Source organism: Microcaecilia unicolor, chromosome 6, assembly GCF_901765095.1.
Source record: "Microcaecilia unicolor chromosome 6, aMicUni1.1, whole genome shotgun sequence".
In the NCBI taxonomy this organism is placed as follows: Eukaryota; Metazoa; Chordata; class Amphibia; order Gymnophiona; family Siphonopidae; genus Microcaecilia; species Microcaecilia unicolor.
In genome coordinates, this window is record NC_044036.1 from 279275288 (window position 1) to 279292091 (window position 16804).

At 44.1% G+C, this 16804-nt stretch overlaps 1 protein-coding gene across 1 annotated transcript in view; it reads left to right on the forward strand.

Annotated features, from left to right (window-relative positions):
* Nucleotides 1–16390, forward strand: part of PHF19 (PHD finger protein 19) — a 54733-nt gene extending 38343 nt beyond the window's left edge. The window contains 7 exon segments of the mRNA XM_030207580.1: nt 1807–1927; nt 2880–2947; nt 6475–6645; nt 7813–7900; nt 11149–11234; nt 13541–13633; nt 14883–16390. Of these exon segments, the coding sequence (XP_030063440.1) occupies nt 1807–1927; nt 2880–2947; nt 6475–6645; nt 7813–7900; nt 11149–11234; nt 13541–13633; nt 14883–15231 (976 nt within the window). The 3' untranslated portion in view covers nt 15232–16390.
* Nucleotides 16391–16804: the final 414 nt, after the last annotated feature.

Here is a 16804-nt window from a genome sequence, read left to right on the forward strand (position 1 = left end):
TTGTCAGAGCTAGCACATAGTAAGTGCAAAGCCTGGGTGGTAAATGCAGGGCATGTGTCAAGCATCTGTCTTGCATTTACTGCAGAGGGCTGACACTTACTTCACAGCACCATATAACCTACAGTGCCGGAGAGCCTGTGCTACTATAGATAAGGTGGTGCGAGCCCACTTACCAGTAAACTTATTTTATTTATCCACATTACTTGATCTACTGCTGGGGCCAATCAAGGTGAGTATGCGGTTTACAACAACAAACCAAAATAAGCAGTGTACAGGATAGCTAAGGACAGGGAAGAAACGTTTTATGAGAGAATAAAAATAGGAAGCGAGGAGAGAGGGAATATTAATGGATAGAAGAGCCAAATATTTTGGAAAGAGGTGAGTTTTGAGGAGTGTCTTGAATTTCTGTAGTGATAGTTCTGATCTGAGGTGGGGGGAGGGGGAGAGAGTTTCAAAGATTGGGTCCAAGATAACTGAAAGATGTCCTGCTGGAGATGAGCCTGTGGTGAGGGCAGGGTCAGAAGATTTATGGTTGAGGAGCTAAGAGTCCATGCAGGGATATAAGGGATGAGCAGGTTGTTAAGACAGGCTGGGGCAGAGGGAAGGTGACCTTGAACTGGATGCGGGTGGAGATGAGAAGCTGTTGGTCGGAGTGGAGGAGGGGCGTGACATAATCAAAATGGTGTGCTCTGTGGAGAAGCTTCACAGCAGTTGATTGGATAAGTTGAAAGCGTTTGAGCAAGTGGAGTGTAAGGCCAGCATAGAGAAAATTGGAGTAATCCAAATGGGACCTGACAAGAGCAATAAGGAGGGTGCAGATGAAAGAGGGGAAGAGAAAAGGACAAACAGTGCAAATGTGGTTTGAACATGAGCTTTGAATCAAAAATGCCACCTGTAATTCTGACAGTATCTTGAAATAGAAGGGGGGCACTGTTCAAGATAGGATGGGGGTGTTGGGGGATTCGATCTGATCCCCCAACACCCCTAATCCACTCCTCCTGATATCTGATCCCCCTCAATCTCCCCAGCCCCTTGATTCAGTCCCCAATCCAATAGTTTGAAAACCCAACCCTTTCCCCCCACTCTCTGACTCCCTAAGACTCCTCCCCCATCACCCTTGGCCTTATCCGAGGGCCTCCCCTGGTGGTCTAGTGGGACAGGGCAGAAGCGGGCCCTCTCTGCTCCTGCCCCATATGGCTCCGGGTGCAAGATGGCATTCGTTGACCCCTAGCAGTATTCTTGTTGTACTATCTCTAGGGGCCAGCCTTCCATATGCAGCAGGGTTGCTTGTTACTTACAGTATTCTACAAGCTACTTGTGTAAGTGAAAGCCCCACCCATGTCCTACTCATGAGTATATTCCCCTTGCAAATAAGTAAAGTGGCTATTTGAGAATAGCACTTAGGTGCTGTGCTGGCACACCCAATGGGTAACTTACACATTTAAGGGGCATGTTAATGCAGTTGCCTGGATGGATATACTGAAAGCAATGGATTGGAGATTTAAGTGATTTGCCCTAGATCACAAAAAGCAGCAGTGGGATTTGAACCCTGCATCCCTGGTTTTCAGCCTGTTAATGTAACTATTAGACTATTCATTATATTTCCCCCAGCTGTTGCTTTGGAGTTCCATTCAGATGGAGGCCTGTTAGATAGCTGAATTTAAACAGACCTGCAGCAAGTGGCCAGAATAATAGAGGAGAGAGGAAAAACCTGATGTTGTGAAAACTAGAGGGAGTGGGAAAAACAAAAGTCTGACGCTGGTTCCTGGAGTTTTGCAGGTACTCTTGTTTCCTTTTGTGTCCTAGGGTGGATGCCGTTCACCTCGCTGTCTACAATCTGGGCTTTTACAGTAAAAAGAAGTACTTTGATTTTGAAGAGATCTTAGAATTTATGAATAAGAACTGGGATTCTTTCCAGCTGGGAAAGGTATGTAGAACTACAGGAGATCCCAAAATAATCAGAGGCTGAATGCAGTCTTGGATTCCTGTCCGGGTTTTCCTCAGCTTGTCTCCCATGCTGCAAACTGACAGAGACCCTGTGAGACTTTAATATCATGGGATGAGTGGAGGGAGGGATGCAATGCATGACTCACAGCACCCACTTGTTTTATGGGAGGATTATATCTTTAAATCACAAAATATTATCCCGCCCAACCATATTCAAAGTTATTTAACATGGCCAGACACTGCCGCTGACCAGTTAAATAGTATATTGGTGCTTAGCTAATATTCAGTGGCAGATACCCTGCTATCTCCGCTGAATATTGCCAATTAGCGGGCAAAAAGGATCGTATAAATAGCTGTCCTATCTTTAACCACTAAAATGTTATCTGGTTGGCACTGAATATTGGCATAGCCAGTTAACTTTTTATTGGTTAATAAAAACCTGGATATTCAATGCTGGTCGCCGGAAATGACCCAGAATTGAATTACTGAATTTAATGCCAGCTGCGGACAGCAAAAGCGCTGCCCGCCGTCAGCTGAATATCGGATCCTATGATTATAAAACCCTAAATCCTCAACCTTCTTTCTTTCTTTCTTCTGTTCTATTTCTCTCTTTCTCTTCCTCTGTCTCTTGTGCTTTCTTTCTCCTTTCTCTTCTGCTCTCTCTCTTTCTCTTGTTCTCCATCTGCCTCTCAGATTTTGTCTATAATCAAACAGTTTCTTAAATCAGCAATGAAACCTGCCTTAGGCTGATGTGAATCACTGGTTACACTGACACGCCCCCATCTGGTTTTCATTGGAAAACGAGAATTGGCAGGAACCATTATCCACAACATACGAAACCTCTGATTAGTGTTGAGCTGCCCAGCTGGATACTTTTTCAAATCAGCATTAATCTTTTCCTTTTTTTTGCTCCTACTGTTCATCTTTTTCAGCTCTGTGCCACTCCAGTAACTGAACGAGGTCCACATGTCCTGGAAGCGTTAAACAGCTACAAGAGCAGGTCAGACCCAAGAACTGCTTCAAAAGTTCAATCTTGACTTGAAAAAGAGAAAGTCCTTTGTAATTGCACTTTTTCTCTTTAGAATCACGACAAAAGGGGTAATTCTATAAACTAACACCCCGCATTCTGTAAAGGGTGCCCAATCATCCGACGCTAAATTTAGATGTGATCCCGAGAATCGCATGCAACTTAAGTGGTTAACGAGTCAATGAACGTCAATAATTGGATGCCAAAATTATTGATGTTAATTGGCATCAATTAGATCTTTTTTAACATTACTTTTTTATTGAAATAATAGGCATGGAAAAAACAAATTAGCCACCACAATTTTTGCAGGATAAACATCGAACCTACCATTTGTAGCTAGATTCATAACATTAAGTTATCTCCAACTATCCATCACCTTAATTTATCCCTACAACAAACTTCATATTATCTCCCTCCCCCCCCAGCCCCTTCCTTGCAAAACTCTTAAGAATGTTGGGTTAAACTGGCAAAGTGTGTCCATAGATCAGAAGCAGGGTCATATCTACCCAGTCTCTTGCCGTTAATTGTTCCAGTTCTCCAACCAAAGGCAGTTTCAAAGTCCAGTCAATTTCTGTAGGTCCTTCTGATTTTTTCCAATGGCCTGCAATGACACTTTTGGCTGCCGTCAGACATTCTTTTAAAGCAGCGTTGGCACCTCTTACCACGCCTATTACCCAGCCCCAGTAAACACCATCTCGGATCTAATGGAAAGGGGGCACCTGTGTGATCGGCAATTTGAAAAACAATCTTTTCCCAAAGAGATTTTATCTGATCACAAGACCACCAGATATGTAGGAATGCTCCAACCTCGGTGCCGCAACGCCAACATTTGTGGGAGACTGTGGGAAATATCACATGTAATTTCATAGGTGTGTAATACCATCTCGTCAGTGGTTAGTGCAGTGGACTTTGATCCTGGGGAACTGAGTTCGATTCCCACTCCAGCTCCCTGTGACTCTGGGCAAGTCACTTAACCCTCCATTGCCCCTGGTACAAAATAAGTACCTGAATATATGTAAACCGCTTTGAATGTAGTTGCAAAAACCTCAGAAAAGCGTTATATCAAGTCCCATCCCCCCCCCCCCCCCCCCCCCCCCCCCCCCAATGTGGCTGTGCCTCATGAACTTTATCTTACCACAACATCACTTTGTATTTGTTCACACCAGAGTCTGCACATGCCCTCTCCGGTACTATGTAAGCCACATTGAGCCTACAAATAGGTGGGAAAATGTGGGATACAAATGTAACAAACAAATAAATAAATAAATCATTTGTATTTTATGTTTTTGTATGTTTTTGAGTTCTTTTGTATGTTTATTTGTTTGCTGCCAAGCGCTATGGGATTGTGCGGCTAATAAAAATTTTAACTAAATGAATGAATAAATAAATAAATAAATAATGTACTAGATCCTGTAAATAGTGCCCAATTTGGGCACCAAAAAACCAAAACAATGAGTACTATTCTATAAACAGCACTCAGAGTTGGGTGCCATTTATAGAAGGGGGAAGGGAATGGGGCTTGATATAGTGCCTTTCTGTGGGTTTTTTTTTTTGTAACTACATTCAAAGTGGTTTACATAGTATAAACAGGTACTTATTTGTAACTGGGACAATGGAGGGCTAAGTGACTTGCCCAGAGTCACAAGGAGCTGCAGTGGGAATTGAACTCAGTTCCCCAGGATCAGAGGCTGCTGTAGTAACCACTAGGCTACTCCTCCACTCCAGTAGCATATGGCATCAGGATCTGCACCCAACTTTAGTTGCGAGGATTTACATTAACTGTAGCCTGGTGTAAATCTTCACGTGTAAATTAGGCACGGATCTCACGCATTGTATAATACTGCGCGCATCCTTAGTGAATACACCTGAGCCACCCATGCTCCTCCCATGGCCACACCCCCTTTTCACTTGTGTGTGAAAAGATTTACGCGTGAATCTTTACAGAATAGTGCTTAGCAAGACGCTTGCATAAATGCAAATTGGTGCCAGTTAACACCAATAATTGATTGTTAGCGTCCAATTATTGGGGCTAATTGGCTCATTTCTCAATTAAATTATGCATGAATATTGAGCATGTGCCCAAATTTGCATGCACGTTTTTGACTGCCATATATAGAATCTAGAAATATATGTCCAAATTTATATGCCCTCAAAGCGGGCAGGATTTGGGGTGTTATGAGGGTGATGCCATTTAAGTGTATAACTAATATGTCTAAGTAGTAAAACTTAGCAACTAAACATATTACCCCCCCCCCCCCACCCCCCACGATATTCAAAACCAATTAACCGGTCAGGAACAGCTTGTGGCTAGTTAAATAAGGTTTAAGTGGAGGAGTGGCCTAGTGGTTAGGTTGGTGGACTTTAGTCCTGTGGAACTGAGGAACTAAGTTCAATTCCCACTTCAGGCACAGGCAGCTCCTTGTGACTCAGGGCAAGTCACTTAACCCTCCATTGCCCCATGTAAGCCGTGTTGAGCCTGCCATGAGTGGGAAAGCGCGGGGTACAAATGTAACAAAAAAAACCATGGATATTCCGTGGGAGACAACCAGTTATCTCCTGCTGAATATCCTGGTTAGCAGCTATCCTCTAACCAGCTATATTGCATGACAGAGCTGCTTAGGTGCAGATATTCATTGCCTAACCGGCAATGCTGAGTGGCTGCTTAAATAGCAGGCCTGTCTTTGACTGCTAAAAAGTTAACCAGTTAGCGCTGAATATCAGAATAGCCAGTTAGCTTTTTAGTGGCCAAAATAAACCCAGATATTCAATGCCAGTCGCCAGATACAGCCTGGCATTTAATATCTGGTTTTAATGCCAGCAACAGATAGCAAACGTGTTGCCCGCCGCCGACTGAATATCGAGCCCATAAGTTAGATATCTAGGTGGCCCGCAGAAATAGCAGGTATAAGTGAAGGTGTGCTGGCAGTACAATTTCATTTTGTGTCGTTTCTCATGCCGAGTACGGGAATGTTCATTTTGTTCAAAGCATTTTTCTTCACTGGAGCAATGTTCTCAAGAGTGCGGACTTTCTTTGGAAAAAGTGTGCATTCATCCTGGTAGGATTTTTGTGATAAGGTAAATCTCCCCCTTTGCCTAAATGTTGATATTCTGTAGTATTTTTGAGAGCAGCCCCCCACAACATTTAGAGGGTTTTTTTTTTTTCAGCTTGCTTTCATTTGACAGTGACATGAAACAACATCTGAGATACCGTTGACATTTTCCATGTTGTTTCAATGAATGCACATCCCCATTTGAAACATCTAACTTGGACTGTTTAAATTATACAAGTATATTCGGTGGTGCTGCCTTATTGGAAAGCATCGTAGAACAAAGGTATAACCTGAAAACGTCTGAGTTAGATGTTTCAATTAAACGTTTAGTGTTTGACTGAATATGGACCTCAGTATCTTGATATAAATATAGATATATCCACCTACCATTGCCTGGATTTGTGGCGAATCCCAATGAACCGTATGATATTTTGTTTTTCATGCTTTTAGATTTCTTTGCGGAAAGGAGATCAAAAAGAAGAAATGCATCTTCCGCTTACGAATCCGAGCCCCTCCCAGCCTGCCCAGTAAGCTCCTGCCAGAAAAGTTGTCTGGGCCAGTGAAGAACGGCTCCACAGACCTGAAAAAGAGAGGGAGGAGTAAGCACTCAGATAAGAATGGGTGAGTGGTGTCTGGTAGGACAGTACTGAGCTATAGTTACACCCTATGCGACTTGATAACTGGTGGTTCCCTGCCCCACCCACTTCTCCACTGCCAACCAGGGCTGCTGAGAGACACAGCCGGGCCTGTCACAGAACAGGACCGCCACGCTCTGCCCCCCACCCCCCTTACCTTTCTGTTTCTGACTCGGCCTCCAAGGGGAGGCCCGGCCCGGTGCTGGCAAGCCTCTTCCTGCCTGCCTGCTCCCATGGTCTGTCCTCTCCTGCTCCTGTCCATGCTGAGAGTAGGGACCCGAATGATTGCATTATCGCTATATTGTGCTAATGCAATCTTCCGGATCCTGGGTGGCACACAGGAGCAGGAGAGGACAGACCCGAAAGCAAGCAGGCAGGAAGAAGCTTGCCAGCACTATCGGGCTCGGGCTCCCCCTTGGAGGCCAGGCCCGGGGAATTTTGCCCCCTACCTCCCCACTCGGCGGCTCTGCTGCCAATGAGAGGAGACAATCAGCTGGGGTCCAGTATTGGGCAGGAGTCTATGCCTGTCTTAGCTCAGACTTTCCAGTTGTAGTTACTTCCTATGCTTTCCAGTCACATGGCCTCAGCAGGAGCCTCAGTCTTCTGCAGCAGGCACTGGTGGGAATGATGAGACAGCTATACACTAATCCTGCAGTAATGAATCACTTACCGTATTTGGGGCTGGGAAGGCATTACCTTTTCTTGCTGCAGATTCTGCAGTGTTGATTGGCCCATCAACGGAAGAAGAACGTAATGACTGATGTGGACTAAGTCTCATCTCCAAGTGTGCCTTTACTTTGGCATGTGTTGATGTAAATGCTGAGGACTGTGGAGTTTGTTTTTTTAGTTTGAGCAGAATAAGTAATTTAAATTGCCTTAGGAATTGAGAGAGAGGAGAGGGGGGAGAGATGGGGAAAGAGGGTGGAAGTGTTATGTTGGGACTAGTGAGACCTCTTCCATCATCATTCTTGGGGGGGGGGGCTTAAGTTGTAAATGCCCAAATAAATAACATTTGCATTTTTTACTAGGATGGGGGGCACATCTAAGTGTTTGCAATTTTCATACTTGAAAGCTGGCAATCATAAGGATTAGGTGTATGTTCATCCACCATGGATTAGGAGGTCACATTACCCTTGAAGTTTCTCTCTTGCAGTTGGTTTCTTCAACGATATCAGCGACCGAGGAGGAGAACTGTGAGGAGGAAAAGAAGCAAGTTTCTGCTGGAAGATGCCATTCCCAGTGTGAGTACCTGTCACCCGGCTCTTCCCTTTCACGTTTTCTTAAGAGGCAGTGTTTCTTTTATCTGCAGTCTAGAAGAGTGTGTTAGAATGGAGTGTGTGAGAACCCTGAGTAATTCTTTCTACAGCAGATTCCTCAGGCAGTCAAGTGACCTCCGGGTTATAAGAAATACAGTTAGCTCCTGATTTTTCAGGGCCTACTTCCAGAGCAGGATTAAAGCATAGGCAGACTAGACACATGCCAAAGACCTAACCCCATCATTCTATAATCTCACTTGAACATTTTTGCATTTATTGCACAAACTTGTGCACACAGGTTATGGCATAGTGTCAGTTACAAGCAAGAAAAGCACAATGAAAGAGACAGCAAAAAAGGAGATAGATAATGTGTAGTTCATACAAATATTTTATTCAAACATCCAATGGACCTGACACGAATTGTGTTTCAGCCACAATTGCCTGCTTCAGGAGTCCCTAAACAATAAGAAATGTGTACATATAAATAAAAATAATAAATAGATTAATAAATTAAAAATGACACAGTCACAAGGAAAATACATTGTATACCACCCATATGTAAGAAGTGATAAAGTAACTAAAGCATACTAATAAAATCAAGGAACATCACTTTAAGACATATAAAAACACATCAAACAAGTGAATGTATATGAAAACACTTGTCTACTTGGATGCATTCAATCAATAAAAACCACAAATAAAAAAATCAGCTGGCAGTAGCACTTGGGGTCAGTGCTGGTGACCACTTAAAGTGTAAGTTTGTTCAGCGGGGAGGAGGTCTTCAGCTGGCGGGGCTTGGAGATCCCTGTCAGCCATATTAAGGGAGAAGAAATTGTGGGTGAGCCTGAGCCCAAAGTGAATAGGCCCCGGGCCCACCCAGGCCCACCCATGGCTATGCTACTGGAACTGAGTTCCAGGCCATTCCCCCAGAAATTAAGCCCTGATTTATATGATAGGGGAGGGAGGGGCAGGGTCTTATTTGCCTAGCTCCCTCCAGAGGATTAATCCTGCCCTTTTTACTTCAGAAGTTCTTAATAGAACCTCAACCCAACTTGATTGAATCTTCTTCCCTATCCCAATACAACATTTTGTACTAATCCCGTACCGGAATTGGCGAATGCCTTCACGGTATTATGTAAGCCACATTGAGCCTGCAAATATGTGGGAAAATGTGGGATACAAATGTAACAAATAAATAAATACTATGAAGAGTCTCTCAGAATGCTTGGAAAACCAGAAGTGGCATGTCTGTTCTTAATACCTGGAGGCAGATGGTTACCCCGCAGCCATACAACTGAAAGGTCCCCATTGTTGGTCATAGATTGAGATCCTTGTGACGTAGATAAGCAATGTTTAGGGATGTGCATGTTTGAATAACTGTTGGTCATTTTAATTTGGATTTCTGTCCTTTATATGGTTGTGTTTTCGTACCCTTATCATTTGCTTCATTTGGGGGGTCTTTTACTTGGGCACGCTGTTGTTTTTAGCGCGTGTTAAAAATAGGCGCGTGCTAAATGCTAAAGACGACAATAGGAATACATTGGCGTCTTTAGTGTTTAGCTTGCACCTATTTTTAGCATGCGCTAAAAACGCCAGCGTGCCTTAGTAAAAGACCCCTTTGCCTTGTCCCTTTCGTTGTCAGTACACTTTGGTTTTTCACAACATACATACTTTGCTGAATTTGCTAAAACATTAACAATATTTTGTTAGTTTTCTGGGTCTTTTTGAACGGGACATTGCACAAAACATAAAACACAAACATTGATGCTTAAAACCTTTTTCTGATGGTTTCTGTTGACACCAGGGAAAGAATGCGGTGCTCCCTCTACATGATAAACTAGTTGGGGTGACAAGATATGGGTCATTCAGAGGGAGTGCATTAGGTATCTGATTTCTGCAGGAGAGGATGTGGTTGTCCCTTTATATGATAAACTAGTTAGTGTGGCAAGATATGTGACAGACAGGCAGAAGACACAAAGACATCAAAGGTAGTCCAGGAAGGAGGAACAACCAATGATGCAAGTCTACTATTTTTATTGAAGAAGGACCCAACTTGGCCAAGTTTCAACAATAAAGCCTTCATGATGGGTCATCAGATTCTTCAATCATAACTACAAGAACACACGATAAGTAAAATTGCCTCTGTGCAACTAGCGTCATTGTACTAGCAGATGAGGTTTTCTTCCCGGACTACCTTTGCTGTCTTTGTGTCTTCTATTGGTTTTGTAAAGGTCGCAATTCCTCTTCTTTCTGATCTGATCCTTGCGGAGTTATGATAAGATATGTGTCACACACAGTGAGCTTACTTTAGAAAGAAGTGCATATAGTAACAGAGTTACAGATGGCAGATAAAGACCAGCAGGGTCTAACCCAGCAAGGTGGTTAGAATCGTACCTGCCATTCTGCAGAACATGCAGGTTACCTCGTCTATGCTTTTATTTAGGATTCTATCTGCTTCTCCATGCAAGTTATATCCTTCTATGTCATTTGTTGTCCTTTGATACCATCCTCTTGCTAGATAGGAATCCTTGTTGGCTCCTGTCCTCCAGATAAGAGCAGAAAAAACAATTCTGAAATTCCCTGGGGAGGTTGCAGGACCTACAAGCTAATCTTTAAAATGCCCTATAGAATTTCCCTTTGAAATTTGTACCTACCGACAATGTAGTTTCTTGCAGATGCAAACTAAATGCAGGAATGTACACATGTGCGTTCCAGGAAGAAACCTCTATGTGCACATTCCTTTTCCTGTTTTTTCAGGGACAAGTTTTCAAATGGAGTAATCTAGACTCATTGATCATGATGCCTTTCGGAATTGACCAAAGAAGCTTGTCTTGATGTGGAATGAAACAAACAGAGCTGTCAAAAATACTGATTCTAAACTACTAACTGGACTTTAAAATCTTATATGCAAACACATGTTGGCAACATAATAAAATGTTCTTATCTAGAACTTGATCAATCAGCCAAAATGCCATTTCTGTTTAAATAATGATCCTTGCCAGCATGATGTCATATTGAAAGGTGGTTTAATGTAGGCACATCGGCTGTACCTAAACTGGACTCAGTGATTTAACCTCAGCGTGAGGTATGTGTCTCTTCTGAGAAGGTGGTTTCATTACAAAAAGAGTATGGGTTACAGTCCAGCGAGGTAAAATCCAGGAATGCAGACAGGTATTGTCCGAGTGCTCCCTTAATGCAGTCTTCTGGTGTTTTTGTTCTTTTGTACAATACAGAGCGACTTCACTTCTGCTTGGAGTACAAATCACCATCTAGCCAGTATATTTGACTTTTCACTGGATGAGATTCAAAGTCTACAAAGGTAATGCCATATCATTAGGGGCTCCTGGAAACAAGTACAGTCTATGAGAGACTGAAATATCATGGAGGTTTCCCAGTTCAGAAAAAATATCATTCCGGTAACAGGCAGGCACAGACCCTGAGTGCCCCTATCATGAAAGAACCGTTAATGGTAAACAAAGTCTAATGTGAGTGTCAGCCTGTGCTTTTCAATGTGCATTTTCTTCGCGTTGTACATAGATCCTGATGGTAGCATAGGAGGCAGCTCTGTGGTATGGATGGGGCAGCCAAAAAAAGTTTGTGTCATTGTTTTCCAGGTTGTTTTTATTCCAGAATGAACGTTGTAAAGAGTGCACCCTTTTTGCAGAGGATGTACTCTTCTTAAAGACTGCACATTCTTCTCAATAGCGTGAGCATATGCGAACCATGATGCATGTATGCACTATTAGAAAAGAGTGCACAGATAGGAAGATAATTCTCAATAGATCTCCTAAAGCGAAGTGCTGGGATGATGTGTGCTAAACACAGATCCTATGAAGGACAGGGCCGCCAAGAGACTGAGCCGGGCCCGGGGCAGAAGTCATTGCTGCCGCCCCCTCCCTCCCGCCTGCCCGAAGTATCTTGGCTGGCCCCGCCAGCTGCAGGCAGCACGGCTCCTTCCTCTGTCCAGCATTGCCTGCCCCTGCGGCTGCTTTTCTCAGGTCGCACATGCTCAGTCTCAAAACTGAGCATGCATGGCCTGAGGGCCCAGCAGCTGCTAGGCAGGCAATGCAAGGGGGGCCCAGCGCCAGAGTTTTCTTTTTCCTGCTCCTGTCGGGATGTGATCACCCGGGTCCCGTCAGGAGCAGGAGAGAGAGACCCCTGCGCAGGGCCCCCATTGGAGGCCCGGGCCCGGGGAATTTGCCCCCCGCCCCCCTCTTGACGGCTATGATGAAGGGAGTTGCGCATATAACTGCCGTTAGAGAATACTAGCGTGTCTGCTTTTATGCACAAGAGCTTACACCTACGGTAAATGCTCGGGACTAGTTGTTAGGTGCAATGCTAGTATTATATAACCTGTGCACATGAGTAAAAAAACAAGAAGGCAACCGGTCTACTAGATCCAACATGGAAACAGAAAAGGATGCAGACCTTTTGAAGAAAAACAGTCTTTTATTGGTTGCTCAAAGTTTCCAGGACTTACAAAAAAATGCCTGACAGGGCCATATTTTGCCAGAAGTACAGGCTGGATCAGGGGCAATGAAACCAGCTGGTGTAAAACTACAAACTTCACCAAAGCCGATTACAGATGCTTCTCTTTCTGGGTCCATTTGAAACCATAAAAACCCAGGAAGAGACACATCTGTAATCAGCGTTGGTGAAGTTTGTGGTTTCACACGGGCTGGTTTGCATTGCCCCTGACACAGCCTGCATTTCTGGTGAAACATGGCCATATCAGGCACTTGTTTTGTGAGTCCTGGGAGCTTTGAACAACCAATAAGACTGTTTTTCTTCAAAAGGTCTGCTTCCTTTTCTGTAACCTGAGTGTATAACTGCCTGGCCCGCCCATAGCTCGCCCACGCCCCTCCCAGGTCCACGCCCCCTTTAAATTTAGATTTGTGCACTCTGGAATTTGAGTGCATGACTTATAGAATACCGACTGGCAGATATGTGTATAGCTGTCAATTAGTGCTAATTAGTGTCAATTAACATCAATTATAGCCGATAATTGTGTTACGTTCAATTAGCATCTAATTAATCTATTAAGTTACGCGCCCAACTGACTATTCTATAAGTTGTGCACACAAATCTGCATGCTGGTCAGAAATTTGAGCACACAACTTTCTAGAATTAGGGGGATAGTGTGCACTTGTTAAGAAGCATGCGCACTATTATCAACAAATTACATTTCATTGCAAATGACTACCCATCCCTACTCTGTGGGTGCTGAGCATCATAAGTACTGAGTGAGCCACTCCCGTGATTTTGAAATGTTGGCGCCTATGGCAGGAAGTGCTTCCTAAAACAATGTCGGGATCCCCACCAGCCAACAAGGTATTTTGGCAGTGATCGGGGGGGGGGGGGGGGGGGGGCAGCGACGATTGTGGGGGAGGGCGGCCGCGATCCAGGGTGGGGGTGGCGGCGACCATGCCCCGGGCTCGGTTCAGTCTCTCGGTGGCCCTGGATAGAGATGTGTGTATGTAGTAAAGAGGACTGATTTGTGACTTCCTTTACAGCTGGGATAGGGGATTATGTGTGCATAGCAATTTCTGTATCTTCTTATATAGGCTGGACTAGAAATTCTGCCTCTGTGGGTTGGGTAATAGCCTTTTCATTCTTCCCTTTCAGTGCAAGTTCGGGACAGCTGTTCTTATCTGACCTGGACACCGATGCTGCCAGCACATCAGGCTCCGCATCAACAAATTTCTCCTGCAAATCGATGTAAGAGGACAACAGCAGCTGGATGGGATTCTTTAGTCAGGGCTTTTCACACTGCCTGCATAGGACGTTGCCAAAAGATGCTCAGTGTCTTCCTAGTTTTCTCTCTGGATGCCTGTAAATCCATCTCTGTGCCCATTTTGGTCTTTCTATTCTTTTTTTTTTGTCTCTTTTTTCCAGGTTCCGTTCAGAATCTACAATTTCTTCCTGCATCTCTGCAGCGTAGACCTACCTAATCATCAGGCTTTTTTTTTAACCCCATGCCTGTTTATCAGACTGTCTGCATTCGCACGGAACCTTCTATCATTCTGTTTTATCTTTCTCACTCACTCTTTCTTTGTCTACTCATAGGAGAAATGCATTACCTGATCATGAATCCCAGTGCAGGCTGTATGTCCACCTCCATCACTAGGAAGTATTGTATAAAGGAAGAGTGGTATATCAAACCAAATAAACCATAAATATATGGCGGCCATTTTGGGTGGAAGGCACTGTGGCCCCGATGCTCAAAAGCAAACACGGGCGCTAGAGGCCATTAGCGCCAGACTAGCGCCTGCATTAGTGAGCGCAGAATGCTCAGAGGCTCTAGCACAGGAAATTAGTACGCCAAACATTTGTGCAAATAGCATGCTAATGTAGTCAAATGAATGTTAATGAGGTCATTTCCTATTCCCTCCCAATGCTCCCAAAAGAAAGCTGCCCTTACTGTTTAAAAATAACGCCAGCTCAGAGCAGGCATTAGGGTTTTTGACGAGAGGATTTCTCACCATTCTCTCTTTAAAATCTGCTGGTTTTTCTTTCGTTTTGAAACAGAAGGAAGCCTGTGCAAGCACCAGTAGTGAGAAACAAATGTGCCTGAGTCCATGCAAACCTGAAAGTGAAAGCGCACATTGGCACCTGTTTCCTGTGTTTAAATATAAGCCTTTCAAGTAAAAAAAAAATTGAGAAGCTTGTATTTAAAGGTGCAGAAAACAGATGCTAGTGTGTGCTTCACATTTGGGCTTGCCTGGCGCATACGCACAGGAGCTGGGCTTTCCGTGAAATTTCTGCGCATGCACCAAGCACCCCCCCCCCCCCCACACACACTTACTTTTGCTTTAACAGCACGTGTAAAATTTGCATACCATGTCCTTTGAGCGTTGGCGAGCTAATTTTCTGCGTTGTTCTGGCGGTATAGTTTCAGCAATTACCATGGGAGTTCTGAGCATTGGGGCCTGTATGCAGCTGAAGTACTCTTCTGTTTGTTTTTCAGGCGGAACCTGGGAAGCCGGAAGAGGAAACTGGCAGCTAAAGAATACCCACTAATGGGAGCTAAGAGAAGGGCCTTAGAAGAAACCAGCAGACAGAATGGTTACCCGCCAGAAGCCATGGAAACAATAAGAGCACTGGATCCCCAGGACAATGGCATTGACAGCCACACCTTTGAAAACATCAGTGAGGATGACTCATCCCTCTCCCACCTAAAATCCTCCATTACTAATTACTTTGGAGCAGCGGGGAGATTAGCCTGTGGGGAGAAATACCAGGTACTTGCCCGAAGGGTGACTCCTGAGGGAAAGGTCCAGTACTTGGTAGAATGGGAAGGCAGTACCCCCTACTGATACAACAGAGAATGTACAAAAAAGGTTAATAGGCAGAATCATCTGATGATGTTAGTTAACCAAAGAAGAAATGGAATAGGAGCAGCTTTCCCATTCTGAGGAACAGCTACATTTTCTGTGTTGTATGGGGAGATTAGGGATGGGTGGTGTTACCTTCACATACAGCCTATAGCTCTTCTGTAGCAGGTGCTGTCTAAGAAGCTCTGATAAAAAGATTGAAGAGCAAGTCGCATTCAGGTCCTCGTAAACCAGCTCCCCTTTTTGACATTTAGATGATGAGGTCATCCAGTGACCAAAAGTGAGATTATCTTTGCCCTTGGTCACCTGTCGAAATCTCACATGCACACTGTATGTGAGGACAGGACATGTGTGGCCCTACGAGCTGTCACGGCTTTAATCTTCTGCTTTAGGATAGCAATGAGAAGATGGCAGAGTTAGTCCGATAAGCAGAGGCAGAACTGCTCTGCTAAAAAAAAAACCCCCAAAAAAATGGCACGCAAATTTCTAACAAAAGAGATGCAATGAAGAGAAATAATTTAAAATAAAACCAAACAAAAGCTAATATGAGGTTAGAGGAAAGGACTGTATCTTGATGTAATCAGACATTTGAATGATGCTGTTCTGCAGCAGAAGAGAGGGGGTGTGGATGCCAGGAAAAAAGTTCACCTTGGGGGCTTCTGGGGTTTTGTGTCAATTAAGCAGGGCCCAAGGAACTCGTGGAAGGTTGCACTGCATTTCCTGCTGAGAGAAAGTGTGGGAAGCTAGAAAAATCCAACCTGTTTAAAACGCGTTTCACCAGTGCAAAAATACCTGCAGAACTAAGCAATATTTAGATATCACTAAACTGTATTTTTGTCAGATTGTCACTGGTTTTTGTGGAGATCCCAGATCAATTTTCAAAAGGACTTTTGCACTTGACAGCAATGGCAGGTTGCACAAATATTTTGTGCTAAAAATATTACTGTAGCCAATCCTTAATGTTTGGCAATCTAAATTACTATACTGACAAAAGTTAAGGTGGCCATTCTATGGCCATGCAGTGAGCACCTATTCCATCAAGGCATCTGAGCACCCAGGTACTAGCGCAACCTAGTATTGGTGTACTTTGGGGCCGATATTCAGACCACGGTCAGTGGTAATGCCAGAAATTCAATGCCGGGCCATTTCCGGTGACCAGCATTGAATATCCGGTTTATTTTTGGCCAATTTTAAACTTAACAAGCCAAACCGATATTGGGTGCTGGCTGGTTAAGTTCAAACCGGCCAAAGATATTCCAAGTATACCTGTGGCCAATCATGGCCACTAAACCCACGCTGAAAATCTGCGGACAGCCGATTATATTGCGTGATATAACTGGCTAGCTGCTAACCGGCGATATTCAGCAGGAGACAACTGACTCTCTCCCGCTGAATCTCGCCGGATAGCCAGCTAAGTACCATTTAACTAGCTAGTGCCGTTTCTGGCCAGTAAAATTATTTTGAATGTCGGGGGGGGGGGGGGGGGAGGGTTTTATATTTAGGTGCCCACAGTTACACCAGCCATAGACATGGTGAACTGCAGGCAACCAAATGC